Source organism: Molothrus ater, chromosome 11 (genome assembly GCF_012460135.2).
Source record: "Molothrus ater isolate BHLD 08-10-18 breed brown headed cowbird chromosome 11, BPBGC_Mater_1.1, whole genome shotgun sequence".
NCBI lineage: Eukaryota > Metazoa > Chordata > Aves > Passeriformes > Icteridae > Molothrus > Molothrus ater.
In genome coordinates this window covers 6,194,821-6,215,643 of record NC_050488.2, presented here as the reverse complement: position 1 = coordinate 6,215,643, position 20,823 = coordinate 6,194,821, and the positions used below count along the sequence as shown (strand labels likewise).

The 20,823-nt window shown below is 46.9% G+C and overlaps 1 protein-coding gene across 1 annotated transcript in view; it reads left to right on the top strand.

Annotated features, from left to right (window-relative positions):
• The window catches only part of STAB1 (stabilin 1), a 50,545-nt gene that overhangs the window by 17,747 nt on the left and 11,975 nt on the right, over window positions 1–20,823 (top strand). The window contains 31 exon segments of the mRNA XM_036390702.2: window positions 589–702; window positions 1,090–1,143; window positions 1,952–2,032; window positions 2,305–2,463; window positions 3,341–3,403; window positions 4,726–4,827; window positions 5,727–5,813; window positions 6,133–6,244; window positions 6,747–6,930; window positions 7,114–7,207; window positions 8,087–8,245; window positions 9,106–9,201; window positions 9,574–9,669; window positions 10,282–10,329; window positions 11,198–11,328; window positions 11,709–11,817; window positions 12,043–12,120; window positions 12,493–12,594; window positions 13,071–13,178; window positions 13,668–13,799; window positions 13,979–14,107; window positions 14,775–14,831; window positions 15,633–15,728; window positions 16,768–16,963; window positions 17,437–17,532; window positions 18,497–18,542; window positions 19,170–19,249; window positions 19,336–19,446; window positions 19,449–19,460; window positions 19,937–20,010; window positions 20,350–20,424. Coding sequence (XP_036246595.1) covers window positions 589–702; window positions 1,090–1,143; window positions 1,952–2,032; window positions 2,305–2,463; window positions 3,341–3,403; window positions 4,726–4,827; window positions 5,727–5,813; window positions 6,133–6,244; window positions 6,747–6,930; window positions 7,114–7,207; window positions 8,087–8,245; window positions 9,106–9,201; window positions 9,574–9,669; window positions 10,282–10,329; window positions 11,198–11,328; window positions 11,709–11,817; window positions 12,043–12,120; window positions 12,493–12,594; window positions 13,071–13,178; window positions 13,668–13,799; window positions 13,979–14,107; window positions 14,775–14,831; window positions 15,633–15,728; window positions 16,768–16,963; window positions 17,437–17,532; window positions 18,497–18,542; window positions 19,170–19,249; window positions 19,336–19,446; window positions 19,449–19,460; window positions 19,937–20,010; window positions 20,350–20,424 — 3,081 coding nt within the window.

The window sequence follows — 20,823 nt, the reverse complement described above, 5'->3', positions numbered from 1 at the left end:
AAGTTTGTGTCTTCCCAGGAAGCTGAGGTATTGCTGCTGTACAAAGCCTGCTGCTGATGTGGGGGGAATTTTGAACAGCATTTAAATAGATCTCAGTGGTTTGGCTTTCTTTCTGGATCTTTTATTCTGTGCCGTTTTTGGTCTTTATTTTCTTATTTTACCTAAGCAAATGTAATGGAAAATATTGGAGTTTTCACATTTGTAGGGGATCTGGCACAAGAGCAAGGGTACATGCCTCTTTCCCATCTTCCCCTTGTCCCTGCAGAGTTGTTCTCCACAGCATGTTTAGCTCTTGATCAAGTTGAGTCTCTCTGTGTTTAAAGCATGCAGGGAACATTAGTCTGGGACTCCCTTGTTCATATTTGCTGCATTCCCACCAGTGGCTTCCTTATCCCAGCTGTGGTTTTGTGGCACTTACACTTCTGTTCTATCACACACCTGTCCCTTGTGTCCAGTTGCCTCTTGCACATTTTGCTTTACAACAGCTCTGCCTTTAGTGAGCTGTTTAATATTTCCTCTCACTTCCTGCTGGACCCCCCTGAGGAACCCATGTTAGATCCATGATGAAATCTTCTGTTGCTTTTGCAGAACTGTGGCCTGCCTGCAATACTGGATGGACCAGGCCCCTTCACTGTGTTTGTACCCAGCAATGATGCTGTGGATCGGCTGAGAGATGGAAGGCTCATTTATCTTTTCACAGAGGTGGGAGCCCATAGTACTGTAAGGCATCCTGAGCTGGCCAAGTTGCACTGGGCTGTGCTGGAATGACTTTGTGCAATAGATCTGGTCATTGCTTAAAGTTGCTCTTCCTGGGGGTGGCTAAACCATGTCTTTGTTTCTGTAAGGCTCTAGGAGAGAAGTGGGGGCTGATGGAGCTTACAGGTTAGCCAGATTGCTTAAATCTGGTGTTTGGCTTTCATTCCTCACCCAGCTTTGGGCAGGGGAAAATGAAGGAACTTATTCACCAAGTGAATTCACTGCTATAGGCACTGGCATTGTCAATCTCTGATTAGAATAAAATGTAGTTGCCTCCTCTTCCTCCTGAGCATTGAAGGGATATCTAATTCCCATGTTCTCTTCTTTCCTTAGGGCATCAATAAGCTTCAGGAGCTGGTGAAACATCACATCTACACTTCAGCAGCGGTAAGGCAGGCAGCTCTGAGCCCAGAGCTCCTTCAGACCAACCCCTTAGCAACCCTTTTGTCTGGCATAGAGGTCACAGTGTTGATGACTCCAGTTGCTGCTTCTTGGACTTCTCTGGAGGAGCAGAGATGTGACTCTGCAGGATCTGATGAGGCAAAGTTTTTGCCATGAAAGGAGTTGCCAAAAGGGACAGCTGTGCTCTCTCTCCATGAAGGAACTCTGAGTTTTCTGGAGTGTTGGTGCTCCCTAGTTGGATGGCCTTTACAATGAAAATATTGTCCAGTAGAGTTTGCTGCAGGACACAAAAATAAGAATTTTCCCGGTTCTCAGAACTCTCTACTCAAATAGTTACATTTCTAAGTACAAAAGCTGCAATTTACTTTTTTTTCTGGCTTAGAGCTAATTTGCTCAGTCAAAATATGTTCTCTATTATGCTTCTGGCTGAACTTTCATTGTTTATTGAATATGTCCTAGAAAAAAACATTATTAGTCTGACCCTACTTGCAGCTGTATTAGCAAGAGACCATGCTAGTGAGACTTGATTTCAGCAGTGCTGGACAGCTACCTAAACAAGGAATGAAAACCAAGGCAGCTGCCACCAGCACTGCTGTGTTTGTGGTTCTGCAAACAGCTCACACAAAGTCCTGGATTACCCTCTGACCCATTGCTTGTTTTTATGATATTTCATGAAATGTAAACGTTAAGTCCCCTTCAGAAGTTTCTCAAGTGGCAGGAATCATGGAAGGATTATGTAAGCCACACTGAAATGACCCTTTTCATGGTACCACCCCTGTGTGTTTTATTTCAGGTGACTGTAGAGCAACTGATAATGATGCCACACATTGTTACAATGGCTAACCAGATACTAACTATCAACATTAGTGCAGATGTAAGTGTGAATCGAAACCCTTCTGTGCTAAGAGAAAGTCTGCATGTGGTTCTGAACTATGTGGTTTCAGCCAATCTCTGCTTCCTCCTCCTCTTAAAAATCTAGACTTAACTGAGATCATTGAATTAGTTTGCTTCTTATCCAATCTGTGACTCCACCAAGAGGCTTGACCATTTGTGTGGTTGCCCTTGATGCTCTGAACCATCTGTTTCCCACATTGGCTTTGTGTAGTTGATCCTGTCTAATGGGCTAAAATTGTGTTTCTGCATCAGGGAAGAATTCTGATGGATGAATCAGGAATCCCCTTAAAAATGAGAGACATTGTGGCTTCAAATGGTATTATTCATACTTTGGATGGCATCTTCATCCCTCCTTCAATCATTCCCATTTTGCCTCACAGATGCAATGAAGAGCAACATAAGATTGTGATGGTAAGTCATCTCCTCCCATTCTCATGCTCAAGCACAGCTGGTGCTTGCTGTGCACCCCACACTCACCTGGAGGGCCAAAAGCAAGCTGTGTAAACTGCATTTGGGAAAGGTGGTCTGTCTGAGAGTTCCCCTGGTGTGAACTTCGGCAGCACTGCCAGCGTTTCTTCTGCTTGCACTTGGCACTGCTTTCCTGTTAATCAGCAAATGTTCCTTGAGGGTTGTTGTTCTTTCCATGCCTTGGATTCCAAAGTACATTTGCCTTTTCCTTTATGCGATCTTCTTCCCACTAGAGTTGCTAACTCGGCTGACAGTGCTTTGTTCCCACTGGTGTCCTGTAGCCTGGACAGGAAGCAGGCATTCAGGACCTACAAATGCTGTGCAGTATTCTCACACAAACTGTTTCATACACCTTATTTGAGGTGCTTGCTCCCCAGTTTGATTGTTGGTAGGTTACTGAGGAAAGAAGATGAGGCTCTGAATAGCAAGAGGTTTGGGGAGACACAGTGAATCCCAAGGGGCCACAGTGTCCACATAACTTGCTGATTCAGTGAATCTTACAGCTTGGGTTCCCAAAGCTGCTTGGATTCCCAAAGATTTCCAGCCTAGCAGGGTGCCTAGTGGCAGAGAAACTCAGAGAGTGCAGACAACCCCAGCTTCAGGCAGGTGCAAGCATCTGCTTGAGACACATGAGAGATTTCATTTAAGTGATAAATTTGGCTCATTTCAGAGCATGGAAACTAATAGTAGTTAAATATTTCAGATACATATTGTGAGGTTTTGGATATATGTACTAGGAACAGTAGCTCTGTAACATTCTTGGCATGGGGAAGGGGTTCCTTTGAGAAGATTACATTTTTGCCTCTTCTTTTCTTAACAGGGCACTTGTGTGGATTGTGAAGCCCTCAACAACAGCATTTGCCCACCTGGCAGCAAGGAAATGGTAAATATTTTTAGTTATTTCTGTAATTTCTTTGCATAATAACAAACAGGCACACTGACAGTTTCTGACTCAAGCCACTTTCAAATAAATAGGGAGCAGGAAAGGCAGGCAGCAGAGAGGCTTATTAGAGGGTATGTATCCAAGCTTTGTGATCCCAGATTGTTGCCCACTCACTGCTCTGTGCACTCTCTTATTCTGGAGTCTGCTTGCTGAATCAATGTGGAGCACAGTGAGAAATTCTGGTCTAAATGAAATTGTAGACTTGAAGCTTTTAGCACTTCTACTCTGCCTCAGGCAGAGCTTTCCTGCCCACAAGCAGGGTTTGCCAGCTGCTCCAGAGTCTCAGAAGCAAACCTGATTCCACAAGTACCATCCAGTACTGCCTCTGCCTATATCACAGCCAGAGAATCACAACAACCTTTCTGCTCTGCAGGGGGTGAGAAACAGTTTGTTCCTGGCCTGTGTTCCCTGTTGATTCAGAGATGAGCAGAGCTAGCTGAAGGTGGAGGAAGGAGGAGTGCTGCTGTTTGGGTTATCTCATGCTGAGGTTAGCAGAACAGCAAGTTCCAGGAAATGGCAATGTGAAGGCCAGACCCAAGATGTTGTTTGTGAAAGACAGAGAGGTGCTCACCACCCTTAAACTCTTGAGTGTCCTCTGAGAGGTCTGACTTTCAGGAGAACTTCCTAATGCTGTCTCAGCATGGATGTCTGAAGTAGAGATCTGCAAAATCACCAGTCACTCATTTTCCTCTCTGACTGAGGCTGGCAAAGTCAGAATCACCTGGGGCCCAGTTCTACCTGTGCCCAATTCCAAGACAGGTCGCTGAGCATTGTTCCAATGCTACTTGCAACCCTTCCTCTTATGTCTTCCTCTCTTCATCTCGCCTTTGTCTTTTTCCTTCCCTTCCTCACTGTCTAATTCTCTCCTTACTCCTTCTATTCCCCACTCTCCCTCCCCTCTCCCCTCTCCTCTCTCCCATCTCTTTCCTCCCCTCTTTCTTACCCTCTATTTCTCCTCCCTGCCATCCTTATCTCCCCCTTGTCACCTCTCCCTCCCTTCCTTCCCCTGTGCTTGCTCTCTCCCTTATCACAGATACTATTGTTAGAACTAAAGGGCAGCACCTTGGCTCAGGCCTGGGGACTCTTGGGAGCAGGAGGAGGCCACTGTGTGCCTTGGTCCATCCTAGGCCTGCCACAAGTGTGTGCTGCTCACCTTGGCTCCCCAGTGAACTTCCCCAGCTCAGAGATAGGCACAGCTGCTCTTGCAGCAGAAAGAGCCAAGGGGAAGGTGACAGTCCTAGCAGCTTGTTTTGTTTGTGCAGGAACCAACGCTGTCCCCAAAGGAATGCGTTTACATCCATGACCCGCAAGGCCTGAACGTCCTGAAGAAGGGGTGTGCCAGGTACTGCAATCAAACCATCACGGTGAGTGGGATGGAGGAACACATTCCCTCTGGGACAGCTCAGCTCTGCCCTTCCTCATTCACCAGGAGCAGCTCTGACTCTGAGTCAGGGGGCTGGATGGGAGCAGAAGGAAAGCTGTCCCCAGGACATCACATAGACAAGCTAGGTGCTTTTTGTCCAGAACAGAGGGTACCAACCTACTGCAGATGTTAGAAGGCAGCTCAGTTAAACCTGAGTGCAACAAATAAATAAAATAAGGAAGCCATGATTGTGTAGTGTTAACTGGAGTGTGCCAGCTTTAGCATTTCTCCCAGAGGAAGCTGAGCACAGAGAAAGTGCTATAAGCTGTGAAGTGATTGCATCCTGTTTATGAACCACTGTCAGATGGTTCAGGAAAGTCTCTCTTAGTGAATTTATGGACCTTGTGTTTGTCTGCAGCTCGTGAGCTCTCACAGTGCCAACTGTAAGTAATGATTTGTGGTTGTTTCATTAAATACTGCTGATTGTTTATATTATGATTGTTCTTCCTTTGGTCAATCATGACAAGGCCTGTAATCCAGGATTGCTACATCCCTCTGCAGGAATGCAGTTCTGGGCAAGGATAAAGGAAAAGTGAGTGGACCAGTGCTATTAAAGAATTAAAAGTTCATAAAAAACATGCATCCCATGTGTTGAAGTCACAGAGTAAGCAGAAAATAATGGTTTATTCTGAGAAGAATTGGCTGTGAGCAGGAAGAGGGTCATTGTTGAAAAATAATTTAGGCGCAGGAGCTCCTAAGAAACACAGATGCTAAATACAACATTCTCTTTCCTTCCATGGCAGAGACAAGGACCAGAATTTGGGAATTATGAGCACAGGAGTACTCCAGGAAATTCTTGTTAAGTCATGTCATACCTTACCAATTTTGGTTTTTTTTCAGAAACCTGGATGCTGCAAAGGGTTCTTTGGTCCAGACTGCATCCCATGCCCTGGGGGATTTTCCAGCCCATGCTATGGCAGGGGAAATGTAAGTGCGGAGGAACCTTCTGCATTGCAACAAGCAGGTGCAACAGTGTGGTTTGAGATAAGTACAATTCAGAGTTTGTTCTCCAGGGATAAACCCACAGAGGTGGTAGCAGAAGATCCAGGGAGAATGGCACATATTTAGTGAGAATTAGGTCATGGCTGTTGGACACAGTTCTTGCTGTGTGGGATCTTGTATTACTACCACCACTCTTCAAAGTCCTCTTTGTTACTGTGTGTATCAAAGTACCTTTGATGGATATTAATGCCTTGGCATTTCTCTGAGTTTCAATTGCTTTGGTTTTTTCTTGTTTTCCATCCAGTGCAGTGATGGCATCCAAGGGAATGGCAACTGTCACTGCTTTGAAGGTTTCAAAGGCACAGCCTGCCACATCTGTGCAAACCCAAACAAGCACGGCGAGAACTGTGATGAAGGTTAGTAACTCTGATGGAGAGACCAAAGGAAAATTTAGAACAAAGATAATGGTACAAATTCATGTATATTGGTTTCCATTCTGGCAAGACCAGCATCATGAAAGAAGTGACAAAAATGTCATCATGTGTGTCCCTTCAAACAACACTGGAGAAAACTTGTTTGATATGACAGTGGTGATGTCTTGGAAACATCAACCTAATTTAGATCTCTCCTGTTAGGAAACAAAAGAGAGTTGACAATGACCTTGAGCTTGATAGCCTGTTTTGAGTCTGTTCTTACAGCCTATAGAAAACATGGACCCAGGCAGTCGCAGGATCTGTTCCCTGGCCAGGCTTGATTTGTGATGGATGTCTCTAAGCAGACATCCCCTCTGCCAAAAAAAAAAAAAAAAGGAATGATTATTTGGTGTCACAAGAGATTGTGAAGGAAAGTTGGAAATCTACAATTGTGGTGGATTCTGGACTTTCTGTACTCACTGATCTCACTGCATGTCCTTGACAGACTGTGGCTGTGTCCATGGTGTCTGTGACAACAGGCCTGGCAGTGGGGGAGTGTGTCAGTCCTGGTCCTGCAAGGAAGGCTACACTGGGAAATTCTGTGACAAGACCTCCAGGAACTGTGGCCCCAGTGGGCTGTCCCAGTACTGCCACCAGCACGCTGTCTGCAGCCTGAATGACACAGCAAGGTCAGTCTCTGTGGCATGTTCGGGGCACATTGCCATTGCACATGGCTGCCACCCCTGTGGCTGTGTGTGGCTGTGTGCTTGGTGCACAGCATGGTTTGAGTGACTCAGCCAGCCTGATAGTCATAAATCTGCTTACTCAAGGGACTGCTCTACCTGTGTCCCTTTTGTGTTTATACTTTTAAGGTGCATCTGCATGGATGGATACGAAGGGGATGGGTTTTCCTGCCAGCCCATTGACCTGTGCAGTCAGCCAGAACGGGGAGGTTGCTCACAGAATGTAAGTGGGCTCAGACTGTGAAGTGTGGAGAGGCAGCTCCTCTCAATCAGTGCAGGGATCCAGGGCTCCTGGGACTGTTACAGATTTTGTGTGCTGATTTTTCCTGTCTGTCAGATGAGGTGGAATAACAAGTGCCTTGGCATAGTCATTGTAAAGATGTCAGTCATTTGAGCTGGTACCAAATATGACACTCCAAGGATAGTTTGGCTGGTTCACACTAGATATTTTATCAGCCACACAGATTAGCTGTACAGATAATTTTTGATTTGCAATGATATTCCCCTCAAGCTCATCTAACATGTGTTACTTTCTCTGTAGCTTAACTGTGAGATCCAACACATATTCCCAGTAACCATCAACACTACATTTGTATCCATGTGGTGCATCATGTTGGAAATTACTGCCAAATGGTCAAACCTCATCATAAATTAGACCCTTCAGTCAGAGGAAGACATTGGGCCATATACAAGAGAATAGGATGGCACTGGATACAAAGTAGGTCTTTTCCTGAGGGAGATCTGCCATCTATCATTGATTCCATCCCAGACAGGAGATTGTGGTCCCCCTCTTCAGGGAATACTTTATTGTGTAATGGAAGAGCTTTACATGATGATAATGAATGCCCTGTGAGTTCTGAGCCACCTTAGACACAAATGTCTACCTCTCTGAAAACACAAAATGTTTCCAGAATCACTTTATTATGAAGTTTTCTATGAGTTTTCTGGAGAAGATGCTTCCACCCCCTATCCCCAGTGTTGGAATCAGAGTAGGTCAGTCAGAAATTCTCCACAGTGTGAGGAAGGAGATTTATTGCTATATTTTCATTGCACTCTCTCCCTTCTGCTGGGTGTAATTCCTTCTCTGTCCCTTCTCCCGAAGGCCCTGTGCACCAGTACAGGCCCTGGCACTGCCACCTGCCAGTGCAATGTGGGCTGGACTGGGGATGGCAAGGCCTGTGTGCCCATAGACAACTGCATGCTGGAGAGCAGAGGGAGCTGCCACCTCAACGCCGACTGCGTCTACACCGGGCCTGGGCAGGTATGAGCAAAGCTGAGCAGCCTGCTGGTAGGAATAACGCTCCCTCAGCTGCTCTCAGGTGGCCTTGGGCTAACAGAGGTAAAAACTGGGCTGGCTAGCAGCCAAGCTTGCTTGTCCACTGCCAGAAACACCAGCTGCAGCTGCAGCACCACAGTGCACTTGCATGTGAGGTGCACTGGTGTGCTCAGGACTGCTGCTCGACCCTGGGACTTGTGCAGCAAAGGGACAGGACTGCACTCTGTAATACAGCTTGACCTAAGGCAGCAGCTGCTGCATGCCCCTGTCCCAGACCACAGCACTGAAGAGCATGTGAGCTGTTCAGACAGTCTGTGCAGGGAGCTGGGCCAAGTGCAATGCATCTTGAGGGAGGAGGAGGAAGGTGCATGTGAGAGGAGACTTCTCAGTGAGCTGCTTCTCCCCAGTGAGCATGGGGAGCATTGTACAAGGTGCTGAAAAAAGGTACAAAAGCTGTAGCAGAGTTTAGTGGGTGAGATGTGCAAGTCCTCTGCTAGATATCTTCAAAGCAGGAAGCTTTGAAATTAACTCCTCTTTCTGCCATTCACAAAGTCTATGTCGTTCCCTGAAAACCTGGAAATAAAGGAGGAAACCATCATCTTCCAGTGGCCCACACAGCCAAGCAATGCAGGGGATCAATGTGCTTGAGCAACGAGGCAGCCTGTGTGCTGTGATAGAGGATGATGCCTTGCTAAGGAAACAACTCCACATTTCCAGGTCTTGAGGGACCAGGAAGAAAACTTGGGAAAATAAATTAAGGATAGGTTTTGCTGCCTTAGACATTTTTTGGATAGTAAATGAGGATGCTCTGGTAAGTCTATAAAACTGAAATATCTTTTTTGCAGAGCGAGTGTGTCTGCAAGAGGGGTTATGCTGGTGATGGCCACAGCTGTGATGCCATCAACCCCTGCCTCATGGACAATGGTGGCTGCCATGACCTGGTGAGTAGTTAAGGAGCTGTCCTCAGGCTGGCATGGCAGGGCAGGCTCACCTGCTCACTGACAGGCTTTGCAGCAGCCATGGCATTGAGAGAATTGCAAAGGTTTATGATATGTCATCTTACTGGCCTGCACTGATGTGCTCCAAAGATGGATCCTCTGATTTTTGTGGGTTCACACTACCAAAGCAATCACCCAGGCTTGGCTGCATGAGGGGAGCACTCAGTGCCACCATAAAGGCAGCAGGGGGAAGGAGTTTGTGTGTGCTACTCAAGCCCAGCCTTTGGAAGGCCAGAATTCAACACTGAGATGGGTGTAACACTACATAACCTGTGTTTGCTCTCTAATTTCTTCTTCCTTTCCTTGCATTTGCAGGCTACCTGTGTACCCCTTGGTGGAGGAGAGAGATCCTGTGTTTGCTCTGAAGGCTACTTTGGGGATGGCATGACATGCTATGGGGACATTCTAAAAGTTAGTGAGCAGCAAATGTCTGAGGCCTTCTTGAGACTGGAGAGAACTGGCTCTGCTCTCTACTTTTCCATTTTACCTGAGCTGACTCCTACCAGCATCAGCGTGAAGCCCAAGTGAATTCCAAGGCCACAGGCACAGAAGTGATGCCAGCACTAATTACTGCCAGTGAAAGCATAATTTCTAAGCTGCCTCGCCCCTGTGCAGGGAGCACCTGTCCTGTGCAATAAGTCATCTTTCCTTCATTGTTAGGGAAGTTTTTCAGGTCAGAGCTGTCAGGCCTATTTTCTGTCTTTAGAAATATCAAAGGCCATTGTGGATTCAATCTTTTGTCCTGATACACATGAACTCATTGAAGATGAGTTGAAAATAGTTTGTTTATTTGGAAGTATATATTTTTAATGGCCGAAGTTTGGTTTTAGAAGTGCCCATCTCTCCTCACAATACATGGTGCCTGTAATGGTTGTGAAGTGAGAAGAATGTTGAAGTCATTGTTGCCAGATTTGATATTGCCAGATTTGGTATTTGATATTGCTCCTTTCCCCCAGCCCAAGTCCCCCAGCCCTCTACCCTGTGCTTAGCAGAGGTAACTCTTCTGTTGTTTCTATTTGAAAGGAGCTGGCCAGGAATTCCCACTTTGTAGGCTTCTACAACTGGGTTAAGGTAAGAGAAACCACAGGACACCCACATGGGTAAGTTCTGTAGAAGTGAAGTGTGTGAATGAGTCTGTTAGAGGACAAGAAACTCCAAATATCTTTTTCTTTAGAGAAAACAAAGCAAAGCAAATGAGAAATGGTTGCAGAACAGGCATGTGGAAAAGCTCTGGAGTTGTGGTAGAATGAGGGTCATGAGTGTGTCTTGGGGGCTTTGTTTCTCTCATGAGAGGAAGCTGGGGCTGTGTTACACCTAATTTTCATGGTTGTACCACCTGAAATTCCTGCCATCAAAAAACAGCACAGAAGGGAGAGAAGGAGTAGCATTATAACACTGTCTTTCAGAAGAATGTCCTTGGGACATTAGACTGCATGTTTGCTCCTTTTCTCAGTGCTGTTTCCTGCCTCTATGTGGGAATAAGAGAGACCCTCCAGAGACTGCACTAAGTGTGTGGAAACTCACTATGATGGACAGTCTCTAACTTGAGCTTTAGCTCACCTGACCTGCTGCACAGAAAATTGCTTTTGCCAGCAGTTATCTTGGTCCCTCCCCCAGGACTGATGCTGGGCATTCAAAAAGGATTTATGGATATGATTGAACGTGTTTGAAGGAAAACTGAATTGGGAAGGTAGAGCTTAAAGCAGCAGGTTTTCCCTTGGCAATGAGGTGCCAGCTGTTGTGGCCAAAGCACCTGTGGCATTCCTTGCTTGCCATGCCAGGAGAGGCAGGAGACCCTGCTGTGCTGCTGAGCACCCGCCCTGTTCCTCCACATCCCTTTCACATGGCTGGGAGGGCGGGATGGCTGCTGGGGCTATTTTGCACTATAGATGTGGCAGGGGAGTGTCTTATTTGTTCATTTTTGTGCTTTGGACAACAGAAATCTCTCTTCAGCATCCCAGCAGGAGCCAATGTCACTGTCCTGGTGCCATCAGAGGCAGCTATCAAGAACTTGAGCAATGCTGACAAAGATTTCTGGTTGACCCCTTACATGCTGCCCTTTTTAGTCAGGTACGAGGAGCCTCCTGACTTTGCTTTACTGGGCCAAACAACAGTAACAGAGCCATGAAATGGGTTTTTTTCTTGTGCATGACCAATGAGGACATACCTTGAGATCAATATAGAAGTAAATTTAAATATCTAGCAGGCAAAAAATCAGGTAGGCATTTAAAACATAACAGACCACAGACCATGGGAAGTGGGTTTATTTTTCATGTATTAGCAGAGAGATTTTCCCAGTCAGATGGCATCAGAACAATTCTCTCCATTGTTCTCTCCTCATGCTAAAGTACTTCCTGTGAGAGATGTGAATGTTGGGTGGTATGGTCTTATCTCCCTGTCATTACCAGCACTTCCCTAATCTTTGCTTTATCTGATTTTGTTCCCCACAGAGCCCACTTCCTTGAAGGTGTCTTCACTGCTGAAAAGCTCAAAAAGTACGGGCCAGAATTACCCACTCTCAACCCACAGACCAGATGGCAGATAAACACCACGAGTGGCGTAAGGCTTTCTTACATAAGAAATGTACCAAGCTCAAATTTAACTGCTGAGGGGCTGCTGTTCCCAGTGGGGAGCCTGGGTGGGACACTGGTGCCCTCAAATGCAGGCATCTTTCACAAACTGTACCCAGATTAACCATGAGCAGCCTTGAATGAACAACGTATTTGTTTTGCACTTGCTTGGCACTTCCTGACCCTTTCGCTTCTCCCTCTGGTTCTTGTGCAGGTATTGACCATCCAGAATGCAGCTGTAGTTATCAGTGACATCCCTGCCAGCAATGGCATCATCCATGTCCTCAGCAAGGTACGTCAGTACATGTGGCACTGGGAATTGCTGCAGTTGTAGCAGCAGGGTTGTGTAGCAGCCTCTGTTACAGGGCCAAGGAGGAACACAAGTCTGGATGGTTAGGAAGGGATATAAAGGCAAACTATATGAGGTTATCACAAGGTCCTGACAGATGTTTCCTGTGCAGCAGTGTTCAATGTTTAAAACATTTGTCTCCAGGACCAGTGGGAGGAGAGTTCCCCTTCTCTTGGCTGATAGAAGAGTTCAGACTATTGCAGGACTGTGTAAAATGAGACCTTTTAATTGCCTTTCTTGCAAGCAGGGCAGGAGTCCAGTGAGATTTCCCTCAGCCCCTTGCTCAGCCTTGCTCTGTACCTGCTTTTTCCACAGGTTTTGTTGCCCTCTCCAGCAGACATCCCCCCGAGCCCTCCTGGTCTGCAGGAGCAGCTCAGCACTGTGGCCTCCTTCAGCACATTCCAGGAGCTGCTAGAGGTAAGCACTCGAGGCGAGCACAGCTGTCACTGTCACAGCAGTCTTTGGAGCAAATGCCACCTCCCCCTGTACTGGGGACATAAATTTGGGCTGCCTGGTAAGAAAGGGAAACTGTGTGTGTTCTGCATGAGGGGTCTTCTAGGAAAGCTTTTGAGCAGCCAGAATTACATAATTACAGTGAGATCTCTAGATCACTGCCATGTGTTACAGTGGAAGATGACTTGTCTACTGCAGGTGTTCTGATGCCTGTACAAGGCAGAGAAAACCAGAATAAAGAGAAGGCTTTTTCATAGCTGGGAAGCTGCTCTTGTGTCAGCCAGGACAAGGAGCAAGCAATCAGATGTGTATGGCTGAGTAGAAATTGTATATCCTATTTTCAAACTTTTCCTCTTGCCTTTGTAATTGATCTCATGTGTGGTTTGGATTTTAGTGAGTACAAGGGTAATTGCTAATGTCACTGTTTGGACATTTTGTAGGAGTACCAGCTCATTGGGAAAGTTGAGTCCTCTGAACAATACACAATTTTTGTTCCTGGAAATAACTCCATTGAGGAGTACTGCCGTGCTGCCAATGTGACCCAGCTGGTAAGCTCACTGCTTGCTTGCAGTTTGAGTATGTGTTGTGGTGGGTGCAGGGGCAGGTACACTGCCAAATAGTAAACAAGCTCAGGGATTTCAGCATGCAGAGGAGATGAATATCTGATGCTAAAAGCTGGGAGAAATGTGGCAGAGAAATGAGAGGATTTCCAGGGGTGTTGCAGTGGGACCTGAAAAAAATATTTGGACCCCAAGGGCAGAGTATATTAGTATGTGGATAGATGGCACAACATCTTCCACTTCCTGGCTGGCTGTGGCAATTTTCAGACTTCTGAAAGGTTCCAAAAAACATTAATGGGTTCATCAAGTATGAAAATCATTAGGTGTGATCAGTCATCTGTGACAGAGAGTTACTAGGCTCTGTGGCCTAAATTAGTCATTACAGGTGCTTAGGAACATGTCTTATGCCATACCTCTGACTGAATTGTAATCTAGGAAGTCAAAAGACTCCAAACCTTTTTATTTTTGTGGATTTAGGACAATGAAACAGTGCAGTACCACATTATTCTGGGAGAGAAGCTCTTGCCTGCAGACTTGAGAAGTGGAGTTCACAAGAACAGCATGTTAGGGCTCTCCTACTGGCTGATGTTTTACCAAAACAGCACTCAGGTAAGGGAGGCAGGCTGTTCTGGATTGACCTATCACTTCCTAAGGCTGGTGACCCAGTACTCCCATTTCTCTTTTGCACACCCTCACAAATTTACTGCTGGACTGTCTTGGAGCTGCCAAGCAATCCATGCAGAAGGAGTTGAAGGTTATTGTCTCAGCTGCTGTCTCCTGCTTTGCAGAAGCTTGTCAATAACATTCCTTTGGATGGAAAGTCCTTTGAGACAAGGAATGGCATCCTGCTCGGGGTGTCCCAGGTGCTCCAGGTCCAGAAGAATCGCTGCACTGCCAATACCACCACCATACTGAAGGTAATGCTGATGTCCAAGGAGCTGACACCACATTTCACGGGGTTCCTACACCTGCTGAGCCAAACTGATGGGTAACAGACAACTTCCTTGGCTGCCCTCATGGATGAGACAGTAGCTTGTGGTGTAACCCCAGATGAGCCTCATGAAATGGGACATTGTGGAGATTTGGCACCTCTTACCTGGAGATTCTGTACATCTAATGCACCTCTTGTGCAGATCATGTTCAGCTCCCTTGCTGAGCCTCCCAAATACTCAGCTGTGGAAGGAAAATCCAGCCCAATTTTTGCATGCCATCACCACAAGCTCCCTTAGAAAGTGCTCCCTGGTTTGCCTGGGAGTCATGGCCAAAACTCCAGCTTGCATGTACCTTGTGGCTCATGGCAATTAAGCCACTAAACCTGAAGATTGCAGTGTCAGACTGCCTGCTACAGATCAGGAAAAAAAGTATTTGCAGCCTTGTGTGAAGGAACCCCAGGCCTACAAAAATCCCTGAGATTCAGGAAAGGTGTGGCATATGATCTCTTCTTTGGTGTTTTGAGCCACAGAGATAAAAACATCTTTGTCCCAGGCAGCAGCCTGTAGAGCAGCCTTTGTTATTCAAGATTAGTGTCCTGGTGTGATGTGGGTAGAGGCACACTGGTGACTTGTCCTGTTCTCTGTGCCCTAGTCAAGGTGCGGCAAGTGTGACAAGGGGATCAAGTGTCCTTCTGGATCAGTTCTTTTGGTGAGTCTTGGATTCATGGGACAGCTCACAGACTGGTTGCAGATAGTGCTTTGGGATCCTTTTATTGCTCTATAGGTGTCATCTTGATACCTGAAAAAATGTGCCCTTGAGTCCTCTGTGGCTCGTCCAGGGCCAAAGTTTGCAAGAAAAACCAGAAACCAGGGGAGAGTTACACAGGAAAAACATGGACATGAATCATGAAGCTCCACCCAGAGCTGGCACCAGGTTTTGCCTGAATTTCAAGAGCCCTTTCATTTTCCCACTTAACAGGGAATAAGAGATGTCTTTTTTTATTATTTTTTTATTTTATCTTTGACTATTTTGGCATTATCATCAAGGAAAGCCAATTTAAGAGTGCCTGTAACAATTTCCCTGTTTGGACCATTGATTTGTTCATGCAGATGGGCTGGTTGTGCCTGCAGCTTGTTTGTGAGTGAGTGACAAACATATCCAGAGAGGAAAATAGCTAAGCATTTCATTTCCATGCTGGCTGTGAAATGCCTAGCAGCTACATCTGGCTTCTTAGGCCTTGCTGCTTTACCCTATACCCAAAAATTCCCAATTCTTTTTTTCTCAGTATGCAGACTAACGTGTACCATGGGTTTGGCAGGTAAAAAAGACTCTATGTGGTGACTTCACATCCAGAGATGCTTCATTGGTCTCAGCTCTGGATAGTTCAGATTTTTAGGGCTATTCCTGTCAGATCCAAAGCAAGAACACTGCCATATGCACCAAAATGTACATTATTTGTCTAAATATTGTAGTATCTCCTAAGTGTGTCTATGTTGATTATATCCTCAGGAGCCCCTTGGAAGAGGAAATCTCGCTAAATGCAGATTGCGCTCTGCGGGTGCAGGAACAACAGGTTGCCATTTCACCTGTGCAAAAGTTTCTCTGGTGAGCAAAACACTTGCCTCTGATTCATTTTGGCAAAAGCAAGATAGATGGGTGTGAGAAGCACAGCCATGGAAGGGCAGGCTGTGCTGAAATCCTCGCTCTGTGCCATTGCATAGCTGAGACAGGGGCTGTCTGGGAATCGCTCTCTATCAGGAGGTGGAGGGCACTGGAACAACAAAAGATCTGCAGAAATGTCTGCACTGTGATGGATTGGGACCTGCTGCTTTGGTATTGTTGCTCTGGGTTTTGTCCTGCAGAGGAAGAGAAGGAGTTGAATGTTTGCAGTCTGGTTTCCAAAGGAAATGAGGCATGACTGATGGTATTCTGCTTGTGCCTGTGCCTTCCCAAATAACTGATGACTCATTGGAGCTGAACCAAAGGGAGGAGCAGAAGGTCTCACGCCTCATGTTGTGTGTGTTATGGCCCCTACCAGTTTTGTGAAAATGGGTTGCTGGAAGAAAACACTTAAAGAAAAGATGGTAAAAGAAAGGCTTGTGTGAATTGGCATCTTATAGGTGTTGCAGCATCACTTTGAAAGTTTAGAGGGAATGGGAAATTGAAAAGGGAGAGGGGGCGTTAGACTTATTGTACTCACATAGAGAGTTTGAGCCAGCACTTGTACCTCATTTGGCACTTTTGCATTGTTTCATTAAATGTTGTTTCTCATCATCTGTAATGTCTAACTTTGTCCTCTCATGATTTTCTTCCCTCCATGGGTAGATGCAGAAAGAAGTGAGAGCAGTTAAATCAGGTTTTGGAACCAAATCACCTCCTGCCAGAGCCTCTCTCTGCTCTGAGGACACAGGCAGGAGACAGGCTGGAGGGGCACAGGACATTTCAGTTATTCACCAAAGGGCCCATGTTTCTCAAGGGCAGTGCAGACTTTTGAACACCTCATTTCAGGGTGTTCACTCCATCCTACCAGTTCCTTCCACATGCTGTCAGAAATTATGGCTGTCACACGGAGAGGGGAACCAAGCTGTGCCCTGTCTGTGTGCACAGGATGGCTCACCCCAGCTTGTTCTTGTTGGTTTTCCAGACATCCGTCTGCTGCCCCGGCTACTACGGCCACATGTGTGAGATGTGCCCCGGGAAGCCGGGCCGGTGGTGCTCGGGGAACGGGGAGTGCCAGGACGGGCTGCAGGGCAGCGGGGAGTGCCGGTGCCTGGAGGGCTTCCACGGCACCGCCTGTGAGATGTGTGAAGTGGGACGATTCGGAGCCGACTGCAAATCAGGTGACACCGGCGGCTGTGGCAGCTTGGCTCTACCAAACTGCTCGCAAGGGCAGAAAGGTGGCCATGTCTCAGTTCTCAGGAGGGGTGGTGGGAGAGCAGAAAGGTGCCAAGGCTCTGAGACACGCAAATGGCTGCCAGGTCTCTGAGAGAGAAGCAGCAGGAGCGAGCACTTGTGGCCAGCCAGAGGAATGGTCCCATTTTGCATCCTCAAACCAAGCATGTGCTGTGCTGTGCTGCTCTTCCTGCTGCCACCCAAACTACAGCAAGCACAGGCAGGTGATCTCTTCCTGGGCTTTTTGGCCTGGCAGTGAGGGATCAAGAGCTGATACTCCTGTGACTTTTTCTTTTGATACTCTTGATGGCAGTTTGATGTGTTGGATTAGTAACAGGGCAGACAACGAAATGGCAGCAAGGCTCTGCTGGTGAGCCCTGGCTGGTTTGGTTTGACAGTGGTGTTTGTATTTTCCCTGCAGAATGTGCCTGTGACAATGGCATTTGTAACGATGGACTGCGAGGGGACGGGAGCTGCGAGTGCTTCCCAGGATGGACAGGCCCCACCTGCCAGGAAAGTACGTGAGTGTGAAGGGCCCCTGATGTACCAGTGGCAGAGAAATCTGAGGCATCCTATCAAGTTTTCAGAGCAGCTCTGTCTGCTCTGACCACAGAGTCACATGTACTCTGCATTCCCCCAAAACCTTTTCAGTCTCTGCTGTCTCATTCCTGCACACAAGCTGCATTTGCTGTGACTTCCCCAACCATTTATTTTGGTAAACCAAGAAAAGCCCATCCCTGTTTCTACCTCCACTGAGGTTAGAGGCACCTCAAAAACAGGCCCTAGTTCTAGGAGAGAAATGGGAGCTTCCAGCCACATTGGGTTGGTCATGACTCCTGTTGCTTTCCTAAGAAGGTGTTAGGGCTAGATTTGAATTTTCAAAAGGCCCCAGTGTGTTTGCTGAGCTGCTTTTTCTGCTCACAGATTGAGTCACTCAGGTGAACTCAGGCTGTGGTGTGCAGTCTTTAACAAATCTGTCATTGTGTATCAAAATAACATGTTGAAGATGGATTTGGGATTTTGATTTGAGTGAGGAGAAACCTGAGCTTATGAATACCTTGAGATTTTAAAGGTTTACACATAAGGGTTGATTTTATTGTGAATTTAGAAATAGAAATCAAGCAGAGCTGTCCTATCTAGTGTAAATGTCAAGCATGAAAGCAGTTCATCTTTTGCTTCAAAAGGGCCAAAACCAAATGGATCTGTGTTCTGGGTTAACAAGGTTTCAGTCCTTGTTTCGTTCTGACCAGTGCAGAGGCCACACAAATAAAATCAAGTCAAATAAAATCAATTAGTGCAGACAGAGAATATCACATTACACTCCCTTGCAAAGTGCAAAAACATAAATCCCATTAAATTTTCCTGCTGCCACATAGGACAAGAGAGTTAGCATCACTCCTGGTTTGCAGGCTCCTTTTCTCTAGATGGCAGAAATGGCCCCAGCTGAAAATTCCAAGTTCTATTTGTATTTTCTCTTGCAGGAATCAAGATTGACTTATGCAATAACACTTGCCATCAAATGGCCAAGTAAGTGCAGGAGAGGGGCTGAGTCATCCATTTGTGTTTGTGTGAGTTTTACACAGAGGTGGTTCTGGCTTAGGGCTTGGCAGAGGGCTGGCAGAAGGTGCCTACTCATCAAAGATGCACAATTGTCAGTTCCTTTCTGGGAACTCTCTTTGGACCTGAGCCACATGTAGTCTCCCCAAGGATTTTGTCTGTCCAGGCATAAATCCATTCTAAGTTCCTTCAGCATGTGTGGATGGCAGAAAGCAGAGAGATTCCAAGGTATTCCAAGGCTGGCCTTATTTGTGGAGCAAGTCAACCAGCCAAGGAATGAAACAGGGCTGGAATGAGGCCCCCATGTTCCCTTCTCCGTCCATTATCCACACTCCTGTTTTAGGCAGGGACCCTGCCATCCCCCTTGCATCTTGCAGAGGCCCATGGGTGTGGTGAGAGTGCACTCTGGGAGGCCTGGGCTGGACACCAGGTCCTGGCCAGCGTGACTGGAGTGTTTGGACCTGTAAAGGAATACCTGGAGTGTGCCTCCTGTGGTCATTGTGGTCTCTTGCATGTGCCAGATTTGAACAGTGCTTCCCCCCAGCTGAGCAAATCAGGAGGTGTTGTCAGTGATTGTTTATCCCTGTCTTGTTTCAGCTGCCTCAACAGCTCCACAGATTCCCAACCGACCTGCTTCTGCTCTGCTGGATACACAGGGAATGGGACCCACTGCACAGGTGTGTCCAGCAAACACAAGGTGAAATAAATGGCAGGAAGCTGCCAGAGGAAAGATCACTCAAGCTTCTCTTGTTTTTGGTCACAGAAATAGATCCCTGCACTATTGACCACGGTGGCTGCTCCATGCACGCTGTGTGCACCAAAGTGTCCCCAGGAGAGAGAACCTGTGCTTGCAAGGAAGGCTATGCTGGGGACGGACACTCTGCATGGGTGAGGACTCAGGGTGTGTTTTGGGGGTAGCAGAGAGCAGCATCGATACTGAGGGGAATTTCAGACTAAAACACCAGTGTTTTCATCTCAGACAAAGAGATTCCTGCAAGGTTTCTTGCTCTTATGCATGTCATGGAAAGGCCCAGGGACAGAGGTAAGGGCAGTCTCCCACAGTGGTGCTCTGGGTGAAGATGGAGCTAGGGGCAGTCCAGTCCTCTCATATTCTTTAAAGTGCACCCAGACAGGCTTGGAATTTTCTGTGGGCAGATTTGTCACAGCTCAGAGACCCACATGTGTCAGGAGTAACTTTGTAGTTGTACCCTATTCCGATTCTATCACAAGACACTTTCCCAGGAAAGTGTTCTCCAAGCTGGAAAAGTTCTCCCTGTTGCTTTCCCAAAATCTCCTTGGATCACCAGTTCCTAGCTGCCTTGAGCAGCCCTCAGCAATAACTTGGCCTTATTGTTTTGCTGCAGAAATTGATCTCTGTCTGGAAAGCAATGGGGGCTGCCATACCCATGCAGAGTGCATCAAAACAGGCCCAAAGAAGGTGAGTGTGTGGGGTGGATGTCAGGGCAACGTTATCATGGAAGCTGTCACAGCTGTCACTAGAGACACTTCTGTCCATTGCAGTGCTTTGTGCTTTCTCCCTTCCATGCAGAGAAGGTTCCTTGGAAGAGCATGAAAACATTGCTGTTTCCATGAGAGCAAATGGCTTTGCTGGCCAGAGGCTGAAGGCAGTCTTGGGTTATATTTGTTGTGGACACAAGCTTGGTTATCCATGGAGGCAGCAATGGTTGCTACACCACATGCCTTCTGTCCAGGGCAGCCCTTGTGTGTTTCCTTTATTTGCTCCAAGTTTGAGCCCAAGGCTCTGTTCTCCCTCCAGGTTGCCTGCAACTGCCTGCCTGGTTACAGTGGGGATGGTGTGAGCCACTGCAACCCCATCAACCTGTGTGAACAGGTATGTCAGCATTTGGCTGCTTCCAGAGGTGAAGGCCACAGCCTGGGAGTGTTCCCTTCTCCCAGGAGTTAACAGCAGGAACAGCATTAGCTGGTTGGTTGGAGCTGAAGTCTTGCTTTTCCACATACTGAAGGATATCCTCGTGTGTTTGGCCTCCATTGCCTCCTGCAGTCACTTGCAGTTGTGTCTGTCACCCAGCATTCCCTCAGGGTGGAAAGAGGGACATAGGGTTGGAGGCATGTAGGCTTTTTCCTTTGTGTCCATTTTGTGTGGGATGTGCTCAAAAGCATCAGAGTGTTCTGCGCTCAAGGGCATCACTGCCATTGAAACTGTCCCTCTGAATCAGGGGCTTTGTCGTGGACCCTGTGTTCCAAAGTGAGGTGTAAAAATCTTATTTCA